At 35.9% G+C, this 20,899-nt stretch overlaps 1 protein-coding gene and 1 long non-coding RNA gene across 3 annotated transcripts; both read left to right on the top strand.

Annotated features, from left to right (window-relative positions):
• Window positions 1–5,837: 5,837 nt before the first annotated feature.
• Window positions 5,838–6,495, top strand: LOC113239796. Its single transcript, XR_003311214.1, has 3 exons — window positions 5,838–5,871; window positions 6,167–6,241; window positions 6,456–6,495. It is a non-coding gene; the product is annotated as an uncharacterized LOC113239796 (long non-coding RNA).
• A 7,535-nt stretch (window positions 6,496–14,030) lies between these two features.
• LOC113239873 lies at window positions 14,031–19,676 on the top strand. 2 transcript variants are annotated; one of them, XM_026477034.1, is made up of 5 exons: window positions 14,031–14,233; window positions 15,663–15,789; window positions 15,996–16,102; window positions 18,011–18,119; window positions 19,616–19,676. In XM_026477034.1, the coding sequence occupies exons 1-5, from the start codon at window positions 14,171–14,173 to the stop codon at window positions 19,633–19,635; spliced, it is 426 nt and encodes a 141-aa protein (XP_026332819.1). In that variant the 5' UTR covers window positions 14,031–14,170; the 3' UTR covers window positions 19,636–19,676. The 2 variants fall into 2 exon arrangements, with proteins under 2 accessions (XP_026332819.1, XP_026332820.1); XM_026477035.1 differs by lacking the exon at window positions 15,663–15,789.
• The last annotated feature ends 1,223 nt before the right edge of the window (window positions 19,677–20,899 follow it).

Here is a 20,899-nt window from a genome sequence, read left to right on the forward strand (position 1 = left end):
TGGAAAAGGCTTATTATTTTTTTCCATCCTCTAAGGGAAAAGGTTTTTTAAAATTCGAACTTGATGATGATTTGTGGAGCACCTAACTTTTTTTCGATCTCAAAAAACATAATGACACGAAATTAGTAAAATTTTTGTAATGTAAATCCGTTGGTATATTTTATTCTTATTATTGTTGACATTAAATTGACAGCTATAACTAATTTTGTTTATTAAATTATCTTAACGCGTCGAAGAACTTAAATAATTTCAATATTCACAGAAAATTATAAGAATAAAAATTGGTGAGGTGCATATTCAGAACGCATCCGAAACTAAACTTTTTTTTTATTAAAAAACTGATGTTTTATGTATATATACATCTATATATCATATATATGTATATATATACATATATATATATATCTAAGTTTTAATACAAGCACTTTGATACATGTACCAAACGGTGGATAAATAACAAGCAACCTCTGGCTGAGGGCTTCTCGACGCGTGATAGGCAAACGATGTTCACAGAGATATGACAAGCGCTTTATCACAATATCAATAAACAATAGTCAAGATTAAATAAAAAATAATCTCAGTACAGAGTACTAAAAAAACCGATCTCAAAAGTACGTAGAATTAAATATATGTAGGAAAAAATATATGACTGACCATGTCCATGTCAACCGTGACCATGGGACCTGTAAAGGGCCTGAAACGTCGGTTTGTTTGAAAAAACAAATATGCGCGATTTAAATCCGGAAAAATAGTTTCATTTCCTATGTGTAACAATCGCGAAAGCCTAAGAACTCGATACATATATGTAATTGCCAAGTTTTATTGATCTCCTAGTTCGCTATTATACGGGACTTGATACTGGAGAAAATAAAAATCGGTTCTCTCTACTCAAAGTATATTGAGAGAAAATTGGAGAAATGGCCTTGAATTGGAGAATAGCAAAATCAACTATCAAAATAATTGCTCCTTATGATAAAATTCAGGCACTATTTATAAAAATGAATGGTCATGCGCGAACCGCCACCCTTAGAGGTGGATGATTTTCTTCAAAATTAAATGGGACCACTATGGAAGACCACTATCTTTTTAACAAAAAAAAAAAATCATGAAAATCGGTTCACAAATACCGGAGTTATAGCGTAACATACATACATACAAAAAAGCATACAGTCTTGAGCACCTCCTCCTTTTTTGAAGTCGGTTAAAAAATAACAACAATTACCAGTAGTACCAGTAGTTACCAGCTGAAATAAATTGCTAAACTTAATAAACGAACCTGTACAACTTAAAAACCGAAGTCACTTACTGATTAATTATATACCAACCAATGAATTATATATCACTATTTTCTAAGATAACGAAAAGACTCTCAAAACTAAACAAAAAAAGAAATGAAACTATTTTTCGAACCTAAATCGCGTACATTTCTTTTTTCAGTAGTATTTTTAATCAATCAATCAATGCTTTATTGCATTTTATACAATGTTTTATGGTAGGTTTAATATTTAACAGATCATTATAGACCCTGGATAGGGCACAGCAAACTGGTGCGGAGGACACACTTAAAATAAATAAATTAATTTTTTAAATCATTATCCTGAATAAACTGAAACAGCATAATAACATTTTTCTAATAGCACTCTCTTTAATTTTTTTATAGATATTGTGTCGCTTTCTCATCTTAACAATATTCTCCGCATTTTTGTGTTCAGAACCAGAAGGTCGGAAAAGTCGGCTGGTGGGGTCAGGTACCTTGTGTATATGACTGTACGTAGATTTAATTTTGATTGTTTGTGATTTACCTGTAGCGTTTTTAATCCAAACTACACTAATTTGTTACGACTACATTATCATTATGGTTTTTTACATAAATTGAGGTAATGATAACGAAAAAAATATGTTTATTTATACTAAGTATAACAATTTCACGGTCTACAGATGCGTCAAGAAAATTGTAACAAACAGAAATCGTAATATTGTCTATGTAATGTAAACAAACTGTACAGACTTATTATTCATTGTACACATAGTATAATGTTAAATTTTAATATTTATGAGCTCAATTTCAACTGCACGATGAAAATGTCCGTGTAGTTGAGCATGTAAATATTTTCTTGACTTCCCAATATATTTTTTTTTATATTACAATGACAATTATGTTGTTGTAAGGTTTTGTCTTCATCTCAGAGTTGGGTGAATAATGAATTATTCAATTTGTAGTAGTCCTTCTTGTGAAAGAATTCGTTTAGGGAAGTGTTGCCAACTAACCTATTACTGTCTCCAAGCAGTAATGTGAGCAATAACTTTTCGTTTTTTTAGAGAGTCTTGGGAGATATACAGATTGTCGGTGAACCCAGGACTAAGGGTGCTAACTTGCCTTCAACAGCCGCGTAAAAGCTCCTTATGAAAGAGTTAGCCCAGGGAAGTACTGCCACCTTATCAATTTCTGCCACCAAACAGTAACGTCAGCATTGCTGTGTTCTAGTTTTGAATGGCAAGGGTGCTGGTAAAATTACAGGCACGTGCGATTTGCCAACTTATGTCTCAGGGTGATGGGCGCAGAGGCAGTGCGCCTCAGATCTTTGCAATTTAAAGCTCTGAGTGGCACTGCAACTGCTATGAACAGGAGTACCGCTTACAGCCACGCGCACGACTTGGCACATACTCGAAGTTGGTATATTTGTGCAATGAAATCTATCATAATTCATCGAATAGCGAATGACGTAACTGTCAGAAGCCTAAGGAACGCCAATAAAGTGATACTTGGATACAATACCCAAAACAAAACGTTTCCAAAATAACTCGTACGTTTGTGTGGAAAAAATTTTAATCATACGTTTTAAGCTTCTTCCATTGCCTAGTTTCAAAAAGATAATTTGATAATTTGTTCCACTCTGTTGACGAATTCATTAATATAAGGACTAATTAATTGATGCACACAGTTTTCTTTACAATTACCATTATTTACTTAAAATTATGACATTCACGATTATGAAATCTCATATTAAAACAATTAACTTTAATTTATCAATTTATTGTCTAATTATTGTTTTTACATTTAGTCTTAATCTATCAGTGTATTATTAGATTATTGTATTTGCATGCTTTTATTTAAGAAGGCCCAATAGGTTTAAGTGCTGATTTAATTCTTTACTAACAACATGTAGAATCTACCCTATCCTATCTATTTGAAGCGAATAAATGAATTATTATTATTATTTATTTAAAAAAAAAATGTTTAAACAATCTATGAATAAAATTACTTTATTCAAACAGGCGAGTCATAAAATTTTAAATAACGCTACCATACCTGGGGTAAAAAACAAACAATCATGGACAAACAACCAATGAAAGCATTATTAGAGCATATAAAATAACACTAAATGTTAATAAAGGGAGAATACACATTAAGAAGGAGGGATTTAAGGTTTATAGGACGAGGAATGAAGGAAGGAAGGAGGTCCTACAAGGAGGAAGTCAATTTAGGACATTTAAAGAAAATGTGACCAAGGGTACCCTCGTCCAGACCACATTCACACAAAGAGTTGTCTCTGACACGGATTTTATTGAGGAACACAGGGGAACAAGACAGATAGTTGAAGTGGCTGCCTTACTAGCTTCGCGAAACTTAGAAAAAACATGGTTTTACTGGGATGTTATTTTGAATGTCGGCGTGGCGGTATTATTTTTGATGGCAACTATAGCTACCAATAACGTTTGGTGCAACATCGTCATTGTCAACTATAGTTGCCAATAATGTTTGAGAAAGAAAACATCTTCGAATATAAAATCATTAAGTTTTATCTTAGAATAGAAATATCAAGTTTTGGCGCTGCCATTTTCACTACGCATCTCAGACTATTTTTTTCCATCCTCTACGCTACGCATACACAATAAAGGCCCTTTTAGATAAACAGAGAGTTTCTCGTTTCGAAGATGCGATTATCGAAAGAATATAAAAAAACTTTCCTCGTCTAAACATTCGCGATTATCGCCCTTCCACGTGAGCGATAATCGCCTCGCCTTTGCATGTTGAACGTCTCCGTGTAAACAGAACTTGAAAGCAAAAATCGTATTTCGAGTTTTTGTTTGTCGTTTCTACCATGCGTGCAGTGCGCGAGGGTGTTTTGATTATCACTGCTTTTCTAAGATAACCGCTCACGCGATGCGCTCCTCCTACCGCAAAATGGCGGCTATTTGGTTTCGCCCTATAAATTTATCGTAATTGTCACTTTTTGTTTGTGTCAGTAGTTATTAAATTATTAAAAAAATGATAAACAAAATTAATGAACTTAATATTATCAGCAGTTTCAAATTTTAATGATCGGAGCACTTGGTCGAACTGATAAAAATTTGATTAAGTAGGTACTATAGAAAATGCGTTGTTTTATTTTTCCCTTTGAAAAAGTATTTGTATAACCGTTTTTGTAAATGCCACCACCGCCACACCTTTACGTCGGCGCGCCGCCGCCGCCGGTAGGTCTATTATCGGCGTTCATATCTAATATGATCACATGGGGCTGTATTGTACCAAACAGTGGTCTTATCATTTCTTACAATAATAAAATCATTGAAAATTGTATGCCTTTGTTTTTAAAAAGTATTAAAATAAAATAAAACAGTTTTGTTGTATAAGCGCAACATTTTGTTGTATAAACATAGGTAGTTATTAGTATTTGTTATACTAATAACTAACTACGTTTATACAAAAAAATGCTATTTTATTTTATTTTAATACTTTTTAAAAAGAAAGGCATACAATTTTCAATAATTTTACTGCTCACTGCACAGTTAAGTTAAATGTTATAAGTTCCTTTGCCATTTTTTTTTGCATGAGGTGTTTACCTGTAATAGTTGTGCATTACATTATTGTACCCTTAGAATAATAACGCATAGAAACCTAGTTCGCACACGCTAAGTGAGGCAAATTGAAGCACGCTCAATGGGCCTACACGAGAGACAAGGTCAACTTGCACCGCGAACAGATCAAGAATTATAGCTAAAAATGACGAATAAATAAATAAGTGTAAAAATACGCCAGACAAACATAAAATAGATACTACCATCACATTCCACAAGGAAGTAACGCGTTTCATATTGTATTTTTATATAAATATTCACTAAAACCGAAAATTAACCTACTACTACAACTAGCCTACATGAATTTGATTTTTGCCTCACTTGTGACAGTTCGTTTGATATGAAACTATCATTCTATGCGTTATTATTCTAAGATTGTACCTAGGAAATAAGTCGCAAAGTAATAGCTTTAGGTACACCAAATAAATTAAAAAAAATCCCATTACAAAGTTTTATAGTAGTGGACTTTTAAAATAATCTGTACTCTGTAGTTCTACATGTATAACCAATGGCTCGGATATTGAGAATGGACAGTCCGGAGCCCCATCTGAAAACGTGCGGACAGCCAAAGTGATTGAAGGCGAGGCATAACGATTTGTGATCTTAAACACTATATCATGGTCGATTCAATACAAGAAAGAGATTACTCTCAGTCTTGACTCTATGGTGCATTAGTGCCTTTGCCTTTGACAATGGAAAAAATAGTACCAAAAAAAAGTACACGTCAAGCACTTTGTCAGCAGAAAGAAAACATGTACTTCCATGACAAAACTGTACCAGTAAGCAAAAACAAAAATAAAAACTAAAAAATAAAAAGCAAATTACCTAATGATATCAAATCATGTTACAAAATAATACACTTTTCATTACTTGAAATTAAATACATATTTCCGAAATCAAGGAGGAGTAATAGATAATGTTTAAATAGCATTTTATTATGAAAACTACCATTTTGGCTTCGCCACAGTCAAGAGAAAATGCCTACATTTCGTGGTACCTCTAAATCTAAAGGTCGGTTTTACATCGTTTTTGAGGCTGGCGCAAAACTATCTTTAATCAAAATCATCCATTATCATTTCGATGGCTTAATATTTTTCAAAGATACTTTTTTACCAATGTTGTGACTACAAATCAGTGCCTCATGGACCATTTGATTTATAATCCAAAAATCTATCGTATTGTTCAATTATCCTGAACAATCAGTTAAAATACGATTAAAAAATTTACGGCTTCATGTAAAATGTATCCTTTTTATCAATTTCCATAAGGTATATTAATATTCTAATTAACTTTTCATTTTTCAAAGTGAATTCTCTGAAAGCGATCAATCACCGCAAATATAATGATAAACCGCATAGCAAGAAAATTCTAAAAGGAGAAGGTGAGAAATTAAAAAAATATGGCGGATTTTTCAAATGTAGTGTTAAGAGGTTTCAAATTAATAATAATCCCGTTCTAAGTTACCGACTGACTATAACTAACGCCGAAGCGACAAAAAACGAAACGCCCAATGAACTTTTATGTATATAACATTTTACAAGACTCTCAAGTTGTTTAGTTTTGTTAATCTAGAACCAATATTTTTGTATTAACAGATGAACATGTTACATGGACTTTGAATCCGAAATATCCTAAACAAAAAAAAGAAGAACAAATTAAAATTGCTAACAAGAAAAGACACAAGCAGAGACCATCAACTTCAAACTACACTGAGGTAGCTAGCCATAATACAATATAAAATAGCTTGAATTTTTCTAAAATAATTTAGGATCAAAACGCTAGGTTGTAGTTTATAAATATAATAGATAAAATAAACAAATAAAAGGCACATATTGTCCTTACAATACCAAAAATACAGTTTTCTAATGCTTTTGATCGAGAAACGCCGTTTGCAGTTGTAAATGTGTCAACTCATTTTAAGTACAATATGAAAAAAAAATAAGTTTCATTATTACCAGTAGACGCATTGAAATAAATAAGCATGTATCATTATGATTTTATAATTTGCAGAATGACATTGTTGATGTTACAACGAAAAATAAAAAAGTAAATAAGCTCTTAAAAAACAAAACGACTATGAAGACGCCATCATGTGGAGTAGAGACTATGGAAGAGAAAGCTAAAAAAGTGAACAAAAATATGAAAAAAACAAGAAGTGCTCGTTTCATTAACTTTTGTCATGAATCATATCAAAGTATTGAAGATCTGAACAGATGTTTTTTGTCATCTGTACTTGAACCAGAAGAAAACAATGGTGACAATAATAACGATGTCAACCAAGAGCTAGGCTTTTTAAAAACAATTGTAGAAAAAATTTCGTACCTAAAATTTGTTGATGGTAACATAAACGATATATGTACGAATAACCGTCATGGGAAAGACGGCGATAAAAAAATATTTAAGGCTAATAACTCATCATGGAACAAAAAGAAAGGTAGGTGGGTATCGACTTGGTGAAAAAGATATTTTTTGTAACTACGCTCCTAGTAACTAAGGACGTAGTCGGTGATGTTATAATAGTAAGGAAATATTTCATCACATTCGGGGTTATTACAATTTTGTTTTTTATGAAATTAAGCATATAAAAAATACGCCTTTGCTAGCGGCTTCGTTTGTGGTCGTCTTGATTGATCTTGATTACAATTATTAAAATTGTATAGTTGTGAGATTTTGATTTATGGGAACGTTACCTGAAACTGGAAAGATTACTATGACTCAAGTCTTGACAAGTGATAAATTTAAGTCGTCTAACGGGTCCGATGCGAGTTAGGGAACTTTTAACACCACAGGAGTCTCTGCACGTTAACGCAACTGGTCTTACTCCTCCTCTTGAAGGAGATCAGTGTCAAGTAATGAGTGGATAATGATTTTGACTTGTATAAAGAGAATAAAATTTGATTTTTAGATACAACAAGCAGGATACGTGAATCAACAGTGACCAAAGGACTGCATCACGGCAAAAGCAAGAGAGATTATTTGACAAAAAAATGTGTTCCGGCATCACTAGATTGTACGAAGGTTAAAAAAACTAAGCGTCCTAAGACGCAAATAGCATCAAATTTATTAGGCGATGTATATGACTACGGTTTGTATACCAATTTAAACAAAAATACTTGCAAGAATGTAAGACTATCAGGTACAACTAAAAATCCGATAGTTCACAAGATGATTTGCGTTTACAAGACAGAAATAGAAGGTAGCCTAAAACCATCTTATGATAAGCTAGCGAAATCTATGCCTAAGGCAATTAACGAGAAAGTAAATAATAATGATAGTTTTGACGTTAACGCAAATAAGGAAACCATCTGCGAGACAAACATGGAATATGATGACGTAAAAAATGAGATTTATGATGAATACTTGGATGCAAATTCAGAAAATGCAACAACAATCCATAGAAATAATTACGAAAGTGTCGTCACAGAAGCAGAAAACGATGACTATTCGGATTACATCTCCTGGAAAACATGCTCCTGCAATTCAAAAACTGAAGAAGAACAGTTCGTGGAAACTTGTGACTTGGTCTTTGATAAATTTAGTGATCTACTCTTTGATACCGTCACATCTGATAATACCCATTCGCAAATAAGTTTTAGTATTACTTGAAACCAACTGGTGAATGTTAATTGTGATTGATCGAGAAACATATCTTTAACATGGCAATAAAAGGAACTAAAGGCTACCACGTTGAAACTGTTACTGACACTGCACTGATATTAACGACACAATTCAGTTGATTGTTCCTACAATGGTACTTATTGGCCAATTAGCATAATTGAATAGACACTTCAATTGTTTTGATTCAATCATGATACTCGTACATAACTCAGTGAAGAGTCAATTGTTTTGGTCGAAAATAAAACGTCTATTTTATTTCTGTTTTATAAAACTGTTGTTGTTTATTTACCAGGTTTTATCGTAGATTAGAATATTACGCTGGTATATCCTGTCATTAATATATTATTTCATAATATATATGTGTACGACATAAAAATAAAAAGACCCTTCTCAATAAGACACTAAAATTTCAATATTGGCGAACTGGTACAAGAAAAAAAAAGGAAAAATATCAGTCAGTGTCACCTGTCATATTGCTTGCTGCTTAGACTATCTTTTTCATCCTCTAAGGCTTGTTGCACCGAAGCATAGTGTACAACACTTGTTATTACTCGATTGGGGAACTGGGGCATGATTTATGGTCCTAAAGGATGGAAAAAAAATGGTGCTGTTGATCTGTCATTTTCCAAACACTCTCAAAAACAAGAAAATTGTATCTCTGCCAATGATCTTTATATTTCTGTCTTAAGCTGGCTTCCCACTGGGCGCATGGTCATACGGTTCGCGCCGGCGAAAAAGCAGCTCGGCTGTTCTTTTTAAAATATAACTGATAAAATTCCAGAACGATTAGGGCGTATTTATTCGACACGAATTAATTTCATCGCGCCACCCCGCGCGGCCGCCGCAAAGCGACCGCGTGTGTCTAATTGTCATGGCAAAATACGCTTTATATATTTAGCTTGTACGTTTTAATTTAAATAAGCATCCTAGACACGCGGGCGAGGCTGGCTTGAATTTGGTTTACGCGGTGGTCCTCGCGGCGGTCCACGCGGTGGTCCACGCGGCGGCCGCGCGTTTGTGTTGTTCAGAGGAATTTAAATGTTGTTGTCTAAATAGAATTCAGATTCGCCATTAATGTACATGAAGGCGTGGTAATGCGCAAAAACTTACTCCTCGTGTAACTGGGCCTTAGACTATACTTTTATTTTTTTTCCATCCTCTAAGAACTGGGCGCTTAAGCTAGGCACATTGATTATTTTCATGCAGATTGATTCTTGTTAAAAAAAAGGGTTACTATGACAACTAGAACCTGTTTGTTTGTTATTTTGAAATCTGTCAATAAAAGTACTTTACAAGCCTAGTGGCCGCCATTAAGGAAATAGAATGGAATCTATTTATTTGTGTTTATCTAGGTTAATTAAACAAGCTTAAGCTTTCCACATCTTCTATCCACCACCAACTCCAACTGGTTATGGACCCAGGCCCGCAAGGCAATGAGTGAAATCCTATCAAAATTCAATTAACGAAACAATACGGCCACAATTGGGTATCACGGAAGTGCCGAATGACAGCCTTGCTAAGAGGTATGGACGGGCTCATGGATATTGTGGTTGGTAAAACACAAAAGCCGGTACGACCCGCAGATGGAAGCGGTGATGCAGCAAAAGATTTGTACAATAACACACTTCTAGATTTTGTGAAGTTAGAGTGGCTGGTTTTGTGAAGTTACAGTTCATGTTGAAGCCAATGTTAGAGATAAAATTGAAAACCTTTTCTTAAAAGATGTTTGGTATGTTCCCCAGATTAACAAAAACCTTTTCTCAGTGCTTAGTTCACAGGATAGAAATCCCACAAGCCTATTTGAGTGAAGGGTGACAAAATGTTCAATGAAGGTTAATGATGGTATTGTTTTAACAGGGAAAAGGCAAAAGTATAGTGGTCTGTATAAGATAGATTGCAAAGCCGTACGCCCTGCTGTTTCAATCAATTTAATTGAGCATGGAGATAAACTTTAATTATACCGTGAAAGGTTAGGACATCAAAATAAACAGCACGTCAAAGGATTGATAGAGAGAGAACTAGGAATAAAGACGTCAGATAATGGAGAACTATGCGAAGGGTGTGTTTTTGGAAAAGCACATAGACAACCACTTGGTGTTAGCGAAAAAGCTACCAAGTCTGGTGAACGTATACACTCTGACGTTTGTGGTCCCTTCGCTGCAAGTTTTTCGGGATATCGATACTTCGTATTATTCAAGGATGAGTTTACACGATACAGATATGTATATTTCTTGAAAAATAAATCCGATGTATATAAAAAGCTGAAACAAATGCTATCTGAGGCTAAAAATGCTGGACACGTTGTCAAGGAGCTTTCAAGTGATAATGGGGGAGAATACAATAATAAGAAAGTACGAGATCTACTTGAACAAAGTGGAATAAAGCAAAGGCTTATTACGCCTTACACGCCAGAACAGAATGGGTGTAGGGAAAGGGAAAACCACACTATAGTCGAATCTGCCAGAGCAATGATGCAAGCGCATGAAGAGTTACCTCAGAATTTGTGGACTGAGATGGTAAATACTGCTGTTCATATTTTGAACAGGACAGAACCAACTACAGTGGAACACACATCGCCTTATGAACTTTGGCTTAATAAGAAGCCTCAGATAAAGCACTTAAGGATAATTGGTTCACTTTGCTTTTGCGCATGTACCAAAGCAGAGGAGAAAGAAAATGCAAAAGAAAGCTACACGTTGCGTTTTAATTGTCTACAACGATGATGATGGGTATAGACTTTGGAACCCAAATAAAAATTCATTGGTAAGGTCTAGAGACGTTATATTCAACGAAAAAGCTTTAAGAACTTCTATGAATGAACCCATAAATAATGAAAATGAAGTTGAGGTGGATCTTTCTAGAAGTTTTTCTACTTTTAATAAAAAGAAGTTCTAAATGGCATCGATGAACAAATTTTGGAAGCTGATGAGGAATATCATGATGCCCAAAACATTTTGCCAGAAAAGTCTATTGAATCGGGGGGGAATGATATTGTTAACGAAGATGATGCCATTGATGAAGATAACGATAACGAAGATGATATCATTGATGAAGATAATGCCGTAGACGAAAGTATTTTAAGTCAAGATCACGTCGTTTATGAAGAGATATTCCCGGATCAGATGATACTTCGTGATCGCTCGTCATTACGTGCCCCAGATCGATTCTAAGACTTTATTATGAATGCTGTAATGGGATACAACGTGCCACCGTCGCATAAAGATGCAATTAGAAGCCTGGAGAAGGAGCTATGGGAGGAAGCCATGAACAGCGAAATTAACACATTAAAAGAAAATGATACATGGAAGCTTGTAAACCTATCGAAAGGAAGAAAAGCCATACCCTGCAAATGGGTATTTCGAGTTAAAATGAACGCTGATGGCTCTGTAGATAAATATAAGGCAAGACTGGTAATTAAAGATGAAGAATTTTTTATGAAACAACCGGAAAACTATGACGGCGGCTCGGGTCGAGTTTGTCTTTTGCAGAAGAGTCTTTATGGGTTAAAGCAAGCAGCACGATGCTGGGACCGTTGTATTACAGACTTCTTCAATGAAATTGGTTTTAAGACAAGTGAAGCAGATCCATGTCTTTTGATAAAAAAAACAGCGTTCGGAAAAGTGATTGTGGCTTTGTACGTGGATGATGGCCTGGTCGCTGGATCAAGTCAAGTTCTGCTAGACGAGCTAATTAAAGAACTCAAAGGTTGGTTCAAGATAACCACAAAGCCTGTCTCTTATTTCTTAGGAATAATGATAGAGAGCAGAGGAGATGGAATCAAAATATTCCAACTTCTTATGTACAGAAGATCTTGAGGAAATTTGGGATGGATACTTGTAAACCGGTCTCCACGCCGATTGTAAAAGACAGTACGTCAAGCAAGAAAGTGGATATGAGTTATATGAAAAATAATTACAGATCAATCGTTGGAGCCTTGGCATGCTTAATGGTATGCACTAGACCTGACATTGCATATGCTGTTAGTGTATTATCACGGAGTCCGGCAAGAAGCAGTCTATGTGCGACTGAAGCACATAATACGGTGTTTGCAGTACACACCTCTCGATCTAGGTATCAAGTATAAGAAAAATTACGAACAAGGCATTTTGGAATGTTACAGCGATGCTGATCACGCGGGAGATATCAGCACTGGAAGATCCACAAGCAGGGTGCTGTGCATTTATGCGGGAGGAGCCATCTCGTGGTTGAGTCAAAGACAGACAAGTGTCTCAATTTCCACTACAGAGGCTGATATTGTAGCGGCTAGCGAAGCTGCTAGAGAAACTATATAGCTGTCTCGACTAATAAAGGATCTTGTTAATCTTAAGAAGATTCCGTGTTTAAAAGTTGATAACGAAGCTGCTATAAGGCTAACAGAAAATCCTGAATTTCACCGTCGTACTAAACATATCCGAGTCCGACATTTTTTTGTTAGAGAGCTGGTGAAGAGTGGTGATCTGAACGTCGACAAGGTGACTAGTGAAGATCAGCTGGCTGATATTTTCACGAAACCACTAGCCAGACACAGGATTACGAGGATTTCAGAACAAATAGGTCTCTGTTGAGAGGAGATGTTAAGAAAAAGGGTTACTATGACAACTGGAACCTGTTTGTTTGTTATGTTTGAAATCTGTCAATAAAAGAAAAACTCTAAGTACTTTACAAATCTATTTATTCGTGTTTGTCTAGGTTAATTAAACAAGTTTAAGCTTTCCACATCTTCTATCCACCACCAACTCCAACTATTCTTTTGTTAATAAATGTCACAAAATATTAGAAAACTAAACATAAATAGAAAGCTATTTCATGTAGACAGATTCAGTAAGGATGTACATTTTTCGCGTTTATTGTTTGTAAAATACCTGCTGTAAGATACCTGCATCAGCAATAACCCTAATGGTTTGGGTTATCATACAGTGACCCCTGATACTTAACAATTTTCCTAAAGAATCCTTTAAAATTGCTCTAGTGTCTTGGTGGAGCAATCTCAAGAAATTCGTATACTTTTTTCCATGTTGTGTACTAATATTTTTAAATCTATGTATCTATACTCATCCGTGAAGGGTAGTCAAACAGAAAATATATTTATTTGGTTTCGTTAAGTTCTATATTTCTTGTCATATTATTCCTCTCCTGATCTTTCTATCTGAGTTCGTCCTCTGAATTCCTTGATACATAACAAGTTTTCTCATTTCGGTGTTATAAGTTTCTCCATTTTAAAGACAAGTTCTAAAACGTTGTAGGTAAGTAACTGAATTACTAACTGTGAAAAGCCAAGAAAAAAAAACAATAATCTTGTCGTTGGCTATATTATTGTAATACTTTTTCCTTCCTCTATGAATAATACTGAATGCGAAAAGTAAGAGCCGTGTAAATAAAGACTTAAGCTGATGGATCTCATACTGAAAATTGAAATCGAAACATTTTATACTGAAGAAAAAGAGAAACTACTACTAGGCAGTTTGGTTCGCCTTCGCCTGTGCCATGCGGCACTTAGGAAAACAAAAAAAAAATTAACGCGAAAATTTAAGTACAAATAAGTCTTTCCCAAATATATGGTTTTGTCACAAAGACCAAGAGCAAAAATTATATATTGTCACAAATATTTCATGTTAAAAAGTGATGTACATAGCAATATGCAGATACGACGCCACAAGAGCGATGGAAATTGCTTTTGGAACTGTCGCAGACGATGACCTTATCGCAGGAACTATTGCGTTTGTGTCTTGGCTCCACTTGTGCTATGTTTGCAGTGGTTGGTATAGAGACAACATTCAACACATCGACTACCACGATGATTTATCGATTTGGAGGACAGCCCTGCCTGGCCGCGTCGATAGATGTCATTGAAATAATATGGTAGATAATTATTCAAAATAAGGATTTTTTATTGCCCTATTGTGTCCCACTGGCCTATCTCGATTTGATGTAATGTGATGCAAGTCGCAGGGAATGCACGAAAGAAGCCTCCCTAGACGACGTACCATTCCTTTCTTCATTTGGCGCGCTCTAGGTAATAATCGGCGAGGATCTTACATCGATTGGCAAATCCTTCCACGACGATGGCACGTATTATAGTGTATGCCATCAATACGAGAAGGTCAGTCCCTTATCTATGCATCCAAGTCATCGTTTGCCTTGTCGTCCTCTGGCCGTCTTCATATTTTAGAGTCGACGGCTTGGCGGTGCCAACCGCTAGTTGTGCGATGCGCAACAGGAAGTGAGCGCGCCTACAGCTCCGGTACCAATTTGGAAAATAGAGAGGGTACTATACGTGCACTCAGTTCTCGGGAGCCGGATGAAGTCAAGTGACAAAGGTCTATGACAATCCTTACACTGGCTGATCTGGGGTCAGAACCTGAACTTCTAAAGTCCCTGTGCGCGCACAGGTTATAGTGCCCTTCTCGTAAACAATAAGGGTCGGTAGGGGGGTGATTATAATCAAAACTAATGAAGAAAAATAAGGGGGTCGGCCGTCCTGCATCCATCAAGTGCCTGTGTGATGCCATCTCTGAGAGTACAAGCAACAGACGTGTCCAGTTCAGCTTGGTAGTCTTTTTTCCAACATCGGCTTTGGGTGTCTTCGAGTGCAGAAAGCAAGGAGTGTATTATTTTGATTCAGGTCGGACGGTAGCCAAACCGTTCGATTGTCTCTTTACTCCATCTGTTATCATCACGTCTCGTAATATTTCCTAGCCAGTTCTATTCTAAAATTCCATTGTCATTAGAATTTTGCATGAAATTTGATATTATCGACCTAAAAAGACACTAACTTTTGGATCGATAATCTCGAGATGTTGAGTCTGTTAAGATAATTTAACGGTTAAATGGTAAAAGGACGACCTAAAGATCCACATATATGTACGATTTCACCTTTCGATCGATCGTAACGGTAACCGTATCGACTACGCTACTCCCCTGGCATTCAAGTTAATCGTTAATGACATAAATATACACCATCGATTCGACAAATTGTCCACTATAATTATGGAGGCCCTTGGACACTAATTTCCAATTCGCGTTCATTGAATGTCACAAATTTCGTTGGTATCCAAAATGGATTCTTCTTTCGTAAGAAGCGCGATTTCAGGGCTGTCCTTTTTAGAGCTTCGCCGTTCGTTTCTTTTTTGCAAAACGGGAAAAATTGTTAACTGAAAATTATAGTGAGGAAAAATAACTTTTAGGAAAAGATCATGCACGTGAACGTGAGTGTTGGGTTCAATTCCCTATTGTGCATGTGTTATTGGGAACAGCGTATCAGCCAACGTGTCAAGGAAGCTGCCAATATTTCGTTGCTGATACTCAGTGCAGGTAATGTTTTAAATTCGAACCAGGATTGTACGGCACATAAAATAAATCCATCGTTATCTATTTTGTACCAACTTCTCAACAACTCCAAGTTCTACCATTCAATTGCTTTTGTTTTGTTTATTCATGAAAATCTTTCTTCATTTGGTGTAGTGTTGAGTGTTTCACATTTATAATTTGGATTTGTGTTTTTTATATCTTATTTTCAGCGATGCGAATGCACTTTTATGGATTAATTTATTTGATATATCACATTTCGTACATGTTTGGATACGTAGGCGGAGAAAACGCGATACGTTGCCCAATAGGAATTAATGTAAGTCAAAATTTACGTACATAACCTAACAATGACAAAAAATACACCACAACAACAACACACAACACCTTGACAATTAAAATGAGATGAATGAGAGCAACAACAATGAGCTTTTGAGTCATAAAGCGCAAATTAGATTTGGAACTTTTGAATTTTTTTTGTAGTGATTCATTTGAAATTAGTGCCACTATTAGCGAATGTGTTGATAATCGGTTAAGTCGATAGAATAGAATAGAATAATTTATTTCGGACCATGATCCATAGTAATGTTAGTAACACAGTAAATTTTTCTTACGTGATATGGTTAGTACAATACAAAATTATTTAATTCTAGTGAAATGCCACGTCGAGACCACTAGCCTATGCACGTGTAGTTGCACCAAATGTAGTTGGTAGGGGCAGTGCAGCCTGTTGGCAACGACGTTTAGGACGCCATTAGCACTGCCGCGCACACGCATCCTGAGTGAGGCAGCTTTCTTGCGCATAATGGCATGAAAGCCGTCTATGTGCGCCTCCATGAACACTACCGGATGCACTACAGTTTCGCGGTAGCCCCATTGCCATCCTAAAAGCATTGTTATATTGCACCCTTAATGTATTCAGGGTTCTCTGCGTATACTTCACCCACAGGCTGCTTGTGTAAAAGTTTTGGTAATATGCTTTAAATAATGAGATCTATTAATAGAATAGAAATATCGAGTTCTTAGGTTTTTGCGATTGTTACACATAGGAAATGAAACTATTTTTTCGGATTTAAATCGCGTATATTTGTTTTTTCAAACAAACCGACGTTTCGGGCCCTTTACAGGTCCTGTCAACCGTGACCATGGGACCTGTAAAGGGCCCGAAACGACGGTTTGTTGAAAAAACAAATATACACGATTTAAATCCGGAAAAATAGTTTCGTTTCCTAAGAATAGAAATAGATTTGACTATTAATATAATAGTCTATGCAGGCGAACTCTTCACTGTGACTTTCTTCCCCTTTATCTACAAACTACATTACTTCAACGGGAGTATATCTTTTCGTTTGAGCCTTTTCTTATAACTGTCAACTTATGTCTCAGGGTGACGGGCGCAGTGGTAGTGCACCTTAGATCTTTGCAATTTAAAGCTCTGAGAGGCACTGTGACTGTTATGGACAGACGAGTGGCTTGCCATCACGATGTTGTAAAAAAAAAAAGATTTTGAACTGTTTTTGCCAATTTATTGTACGTCTATTGTAAGGGTACATTAGCTATACTACGCAAGATAATGTTTTGCGTTCTTTTTAACATGGATATATTGGTGTCACAGGCGCTTCTCCATATCTAGTTGGATTCCATACATCCATGCTGGCTTTAGTATTGTTTTGTAGATGAGTACTTCATTATCTATTGACATCTGCTATTTCGTTCGATCAGCCAGTATATATTTTTGTATCGCAGGTTGAGTTTCTCTTATTTTGCCTTCATGTGTTTAGAATTTTAAAACAACTAATTTCTTCTAGAATTACTTATTATTTTGAGGAACAATAAATTCATTTCTGCCCATTTATAGTTTTTTTCTTATTCATCCCGGAAACTTATAGTGCGCCACACGTAATAAGAAAAAAAAAATTATAGAACCTTCGACGCTATAGCGTCACCAGTAATTGTAAATGAATTTCGATTGAACATTCCTGAAATGTTGTTTAAATAGTTTTGCATTTCTTTTGTATATTTCTATTTTAGTATGACATACCTCAAATTTTCGTGATTCATTACTTTATATATTATAATTTTCTTTTATCCAATGTCTACTTCATAACCGTGCTACTACAAAAAGCTCTACTGCTACTAAAAATATTTGGTAAACGAGGGAAATTCTTGCTTTTTTGTGCGCTATTACTTGCATCAACAGATTCTGTATCAGTGTAATTGCTTGCAGAGTACCGGCTTCGATGTTGAACGGATTTTCAATGAATCAACGCGTTGGCACAGTCAGAAAGAAGGGAGACTCTTCGCTACAGTTTTTACTAGACGTAATACTCAAACCAGTACGTGGTATACTTACTTATCTGGAACGTACACAGTCATGAGCAGTAGGGCCAGCACAACTTGCGCGAAAGCGACTTAAAGCGCGAGAGACTGCTATTCTCGCATAGACATCTCGCGCTTCATATCACTCTCGCGCAAGTCGCGCCTTGTCGTGCTAGTACTACTAGTCAACTTTGATAGCGCGAGCCTACATTTTGGGAGGTGAGGTGTGGGGGACCGCTCCTTGTGTCCCGCAATCCGCGTGCTGAAAATTAACATTGGGCAGCGGGCACTGGGCAATTTAAAAATTTTGGGATAAATTTAAATTTAACAACTACAGGGCTTGAGTTGAAAACCAAAATTTAACTGGTTCTCTGTAGTGCTTGAAGAAAAGTGCCAAATTGGATATTTATCTTAGACCTGTATTTTAGCCTGTTTTCAGAATTTTATATGATCAGGCGTAATACATCCTATCGTGTAATTCGTGTAACAAATTAGCACAATCTTTAGACAATAACATTCTTAGTCTGTCTGAGTAAACCGAAAGTCGAGATCGACATGCAAACTGTTAGCAGTCTTTGGTGTATCGCATATTTTTGTAATATTTACTAGTAAAAACCTAGACCATTTCATCTAGCTAAACAGTTTTTCCCGCTTCCCCTCAGTCTGGACATATTACATTATGAATTAATACAGAAAAAAATTGAACTATGCTATAGATAACGTATACCGAATATTACACTTAAAATATCAATTTAATAAAAATTTTAATACAATGATTAGCGATATCTCTAGCCGCGGCTGGTAGCTGTAAAGGTATCTAACTGGGTGACGAAATATCATAGATTTCTCATAGATGGCGTTACGGCTAAAAAGTCGTTGAAAAACCAAATACAAACATACGACGCAAGCACATATAAAAAATTCACGAGGTTCGTTCCGTGGCTTAGTTGGTATAGCGTCTGACACGGTATGCTAGAAGATGTCGGTTCGAATCCGGCCGGATCGAAGGAATTTCTTTCTGAGTGTTTGATCTTTGTATTAATAATTCTACTTATATATTTAAGAATTTTTAGCCTTTCGTTGCCCTATTACGATACTGCCCACGTAACGAAAAAAGGCACAACTATGCGTATGCGTTTATACAGCAGTTGTGCGCTTTTACGTTTTAACTTAAATGACCGTCCCGGACACGCGTGCGAGTCTGGCTTGAGTTTGGTGTACACGGCGACCCAGGCGGCGACTGGCGCTTCTATTGTTCAGAGGAATTTAAATGTTGTTGCCTAGTTAATATAATTCAGATTCGTAATTAATGTAGAAAGGAGGCGTGGTAACTGGGCGGTCAAACTTTCTTGTGTAACTGGGCTCTAATTGTTTCGGACGGAGAACGCGAGTGACCGCTAGAGATCGAGTCAATGAAATGTATGCAAACTGCTACACAGTTCGAAAAGAGTATTCCAGGTTTGGCAATAATTTTGTCATAAAATTTACTTAAAATATGTTTGTTTCGTTTCAGAATTGAATTCATCGATATGATACAATCGACAGGCGTAATTTTGATAGGAAATAAAACACGTTCTTTAAAAATATATTTTTCATTTCGCTTACGCTAACATCTAAAATTCATTATCTCGTCATAGAATTGAGTATGGTAGAATAGCGATATCAGAAACCGAAATTACGCCGCCGCAATTCTTTAGATGTAGCGCTAGATTTAATTTAATGCTAATGTGTTGGATAACAACTTTTTTTTTTATAATACTAAGTGACAGCATGAACAAGTCGTGCACCTGGTGGTATGCGACACGCTTATCCATAACAGTTGCTGTGCCACTCCGAGCTTTAAATCACAAAGATCTGAAGGGCACTGCCACTGCGCCTGTTACCTTGATAGATAAATACGTTGATAACCAAAAGGCAGTGTAAATTAAGCGACTCACAATTCAAATGATTACTCATGTCCGGCTTGACTCTTAGTAAATGTTGTCATATGAGGAGTTTCTTCCACAAATCCCCACTAAAAATCCCCATTGGTGGGATCCTAAAATTTTATTCCGCGAAACGTAGTTACGTAGAACAGATTCGGGTTTTTTTCGTAAACAATTGATTTTCAGCGCCAATGCCCCGTCAACATTATGACACAGATTAATTGCGTTTCTTTCTTAAGGCGAGGTATTTCAACGAGTCTATATTTTCGATAGTGAGGTGTGAGGGGTCGCCTCGCAATCCGGTGTCTTTACTAATCTTTAATCCTTATCCTTACTTGTTGTCTGTTATGTCAGTAAGATCGTTATTTATTGGTAAATACCTAAACTATTTCATCTAGCAAAACAGTGAGTTTGGGTGTAATGTGTTGTCTATGTGTGTGTCCATGATAACCCGCGACACAGGGTTTCCATAGTGAGGGGCTATGTTGAGTGTATACATTATTATATTATATTATTATTACATATGTATGTTAGAGGTACTATTTAGTACCTCTGTTTAAAAAATTTGTACCTCCATCAGAACGAAGTTATAGCAATATCAAAGGTACAAGGTGTACCTCGGATTACCAGTATTTATTTAGTAACTATAAAAACTTCTTATTCCAAAAATTTGTACTATTTGTAGTAAAGGAAACTCCAGCTCGATCAACCAGCAGATCGAGCTGGAGTTTCCTTTGCTACAGAGTTTCTGAGAAATAAGACAAAATATATTGAGATTAACGAATCCTGACATATTTGGTACCAAAAAATGTAACAAAATTGTACTATTTAGTACTCATTCTTAAAAATTTGTACCTCTATCATAAGGAAGT

This window comes from Hyposmocoma kahamanoa, unplaced genomic scaffold, assembly GCF_003589595.1.
Source record: "Hyposmocoma kahamanoa isolate Upper Pololo Valley unplaced genomic scaffold, ASM358959v1 116, whole genome shotgun sequence".
In the NCBI taxonomy this organism is placed as follows: Eukaryota; Metazoa; Arthropoda; class Insecta; order Lepidoptera; family Cosmopterigidae; genus Hyposmocoma; species Hyposmocoma kahamanoa.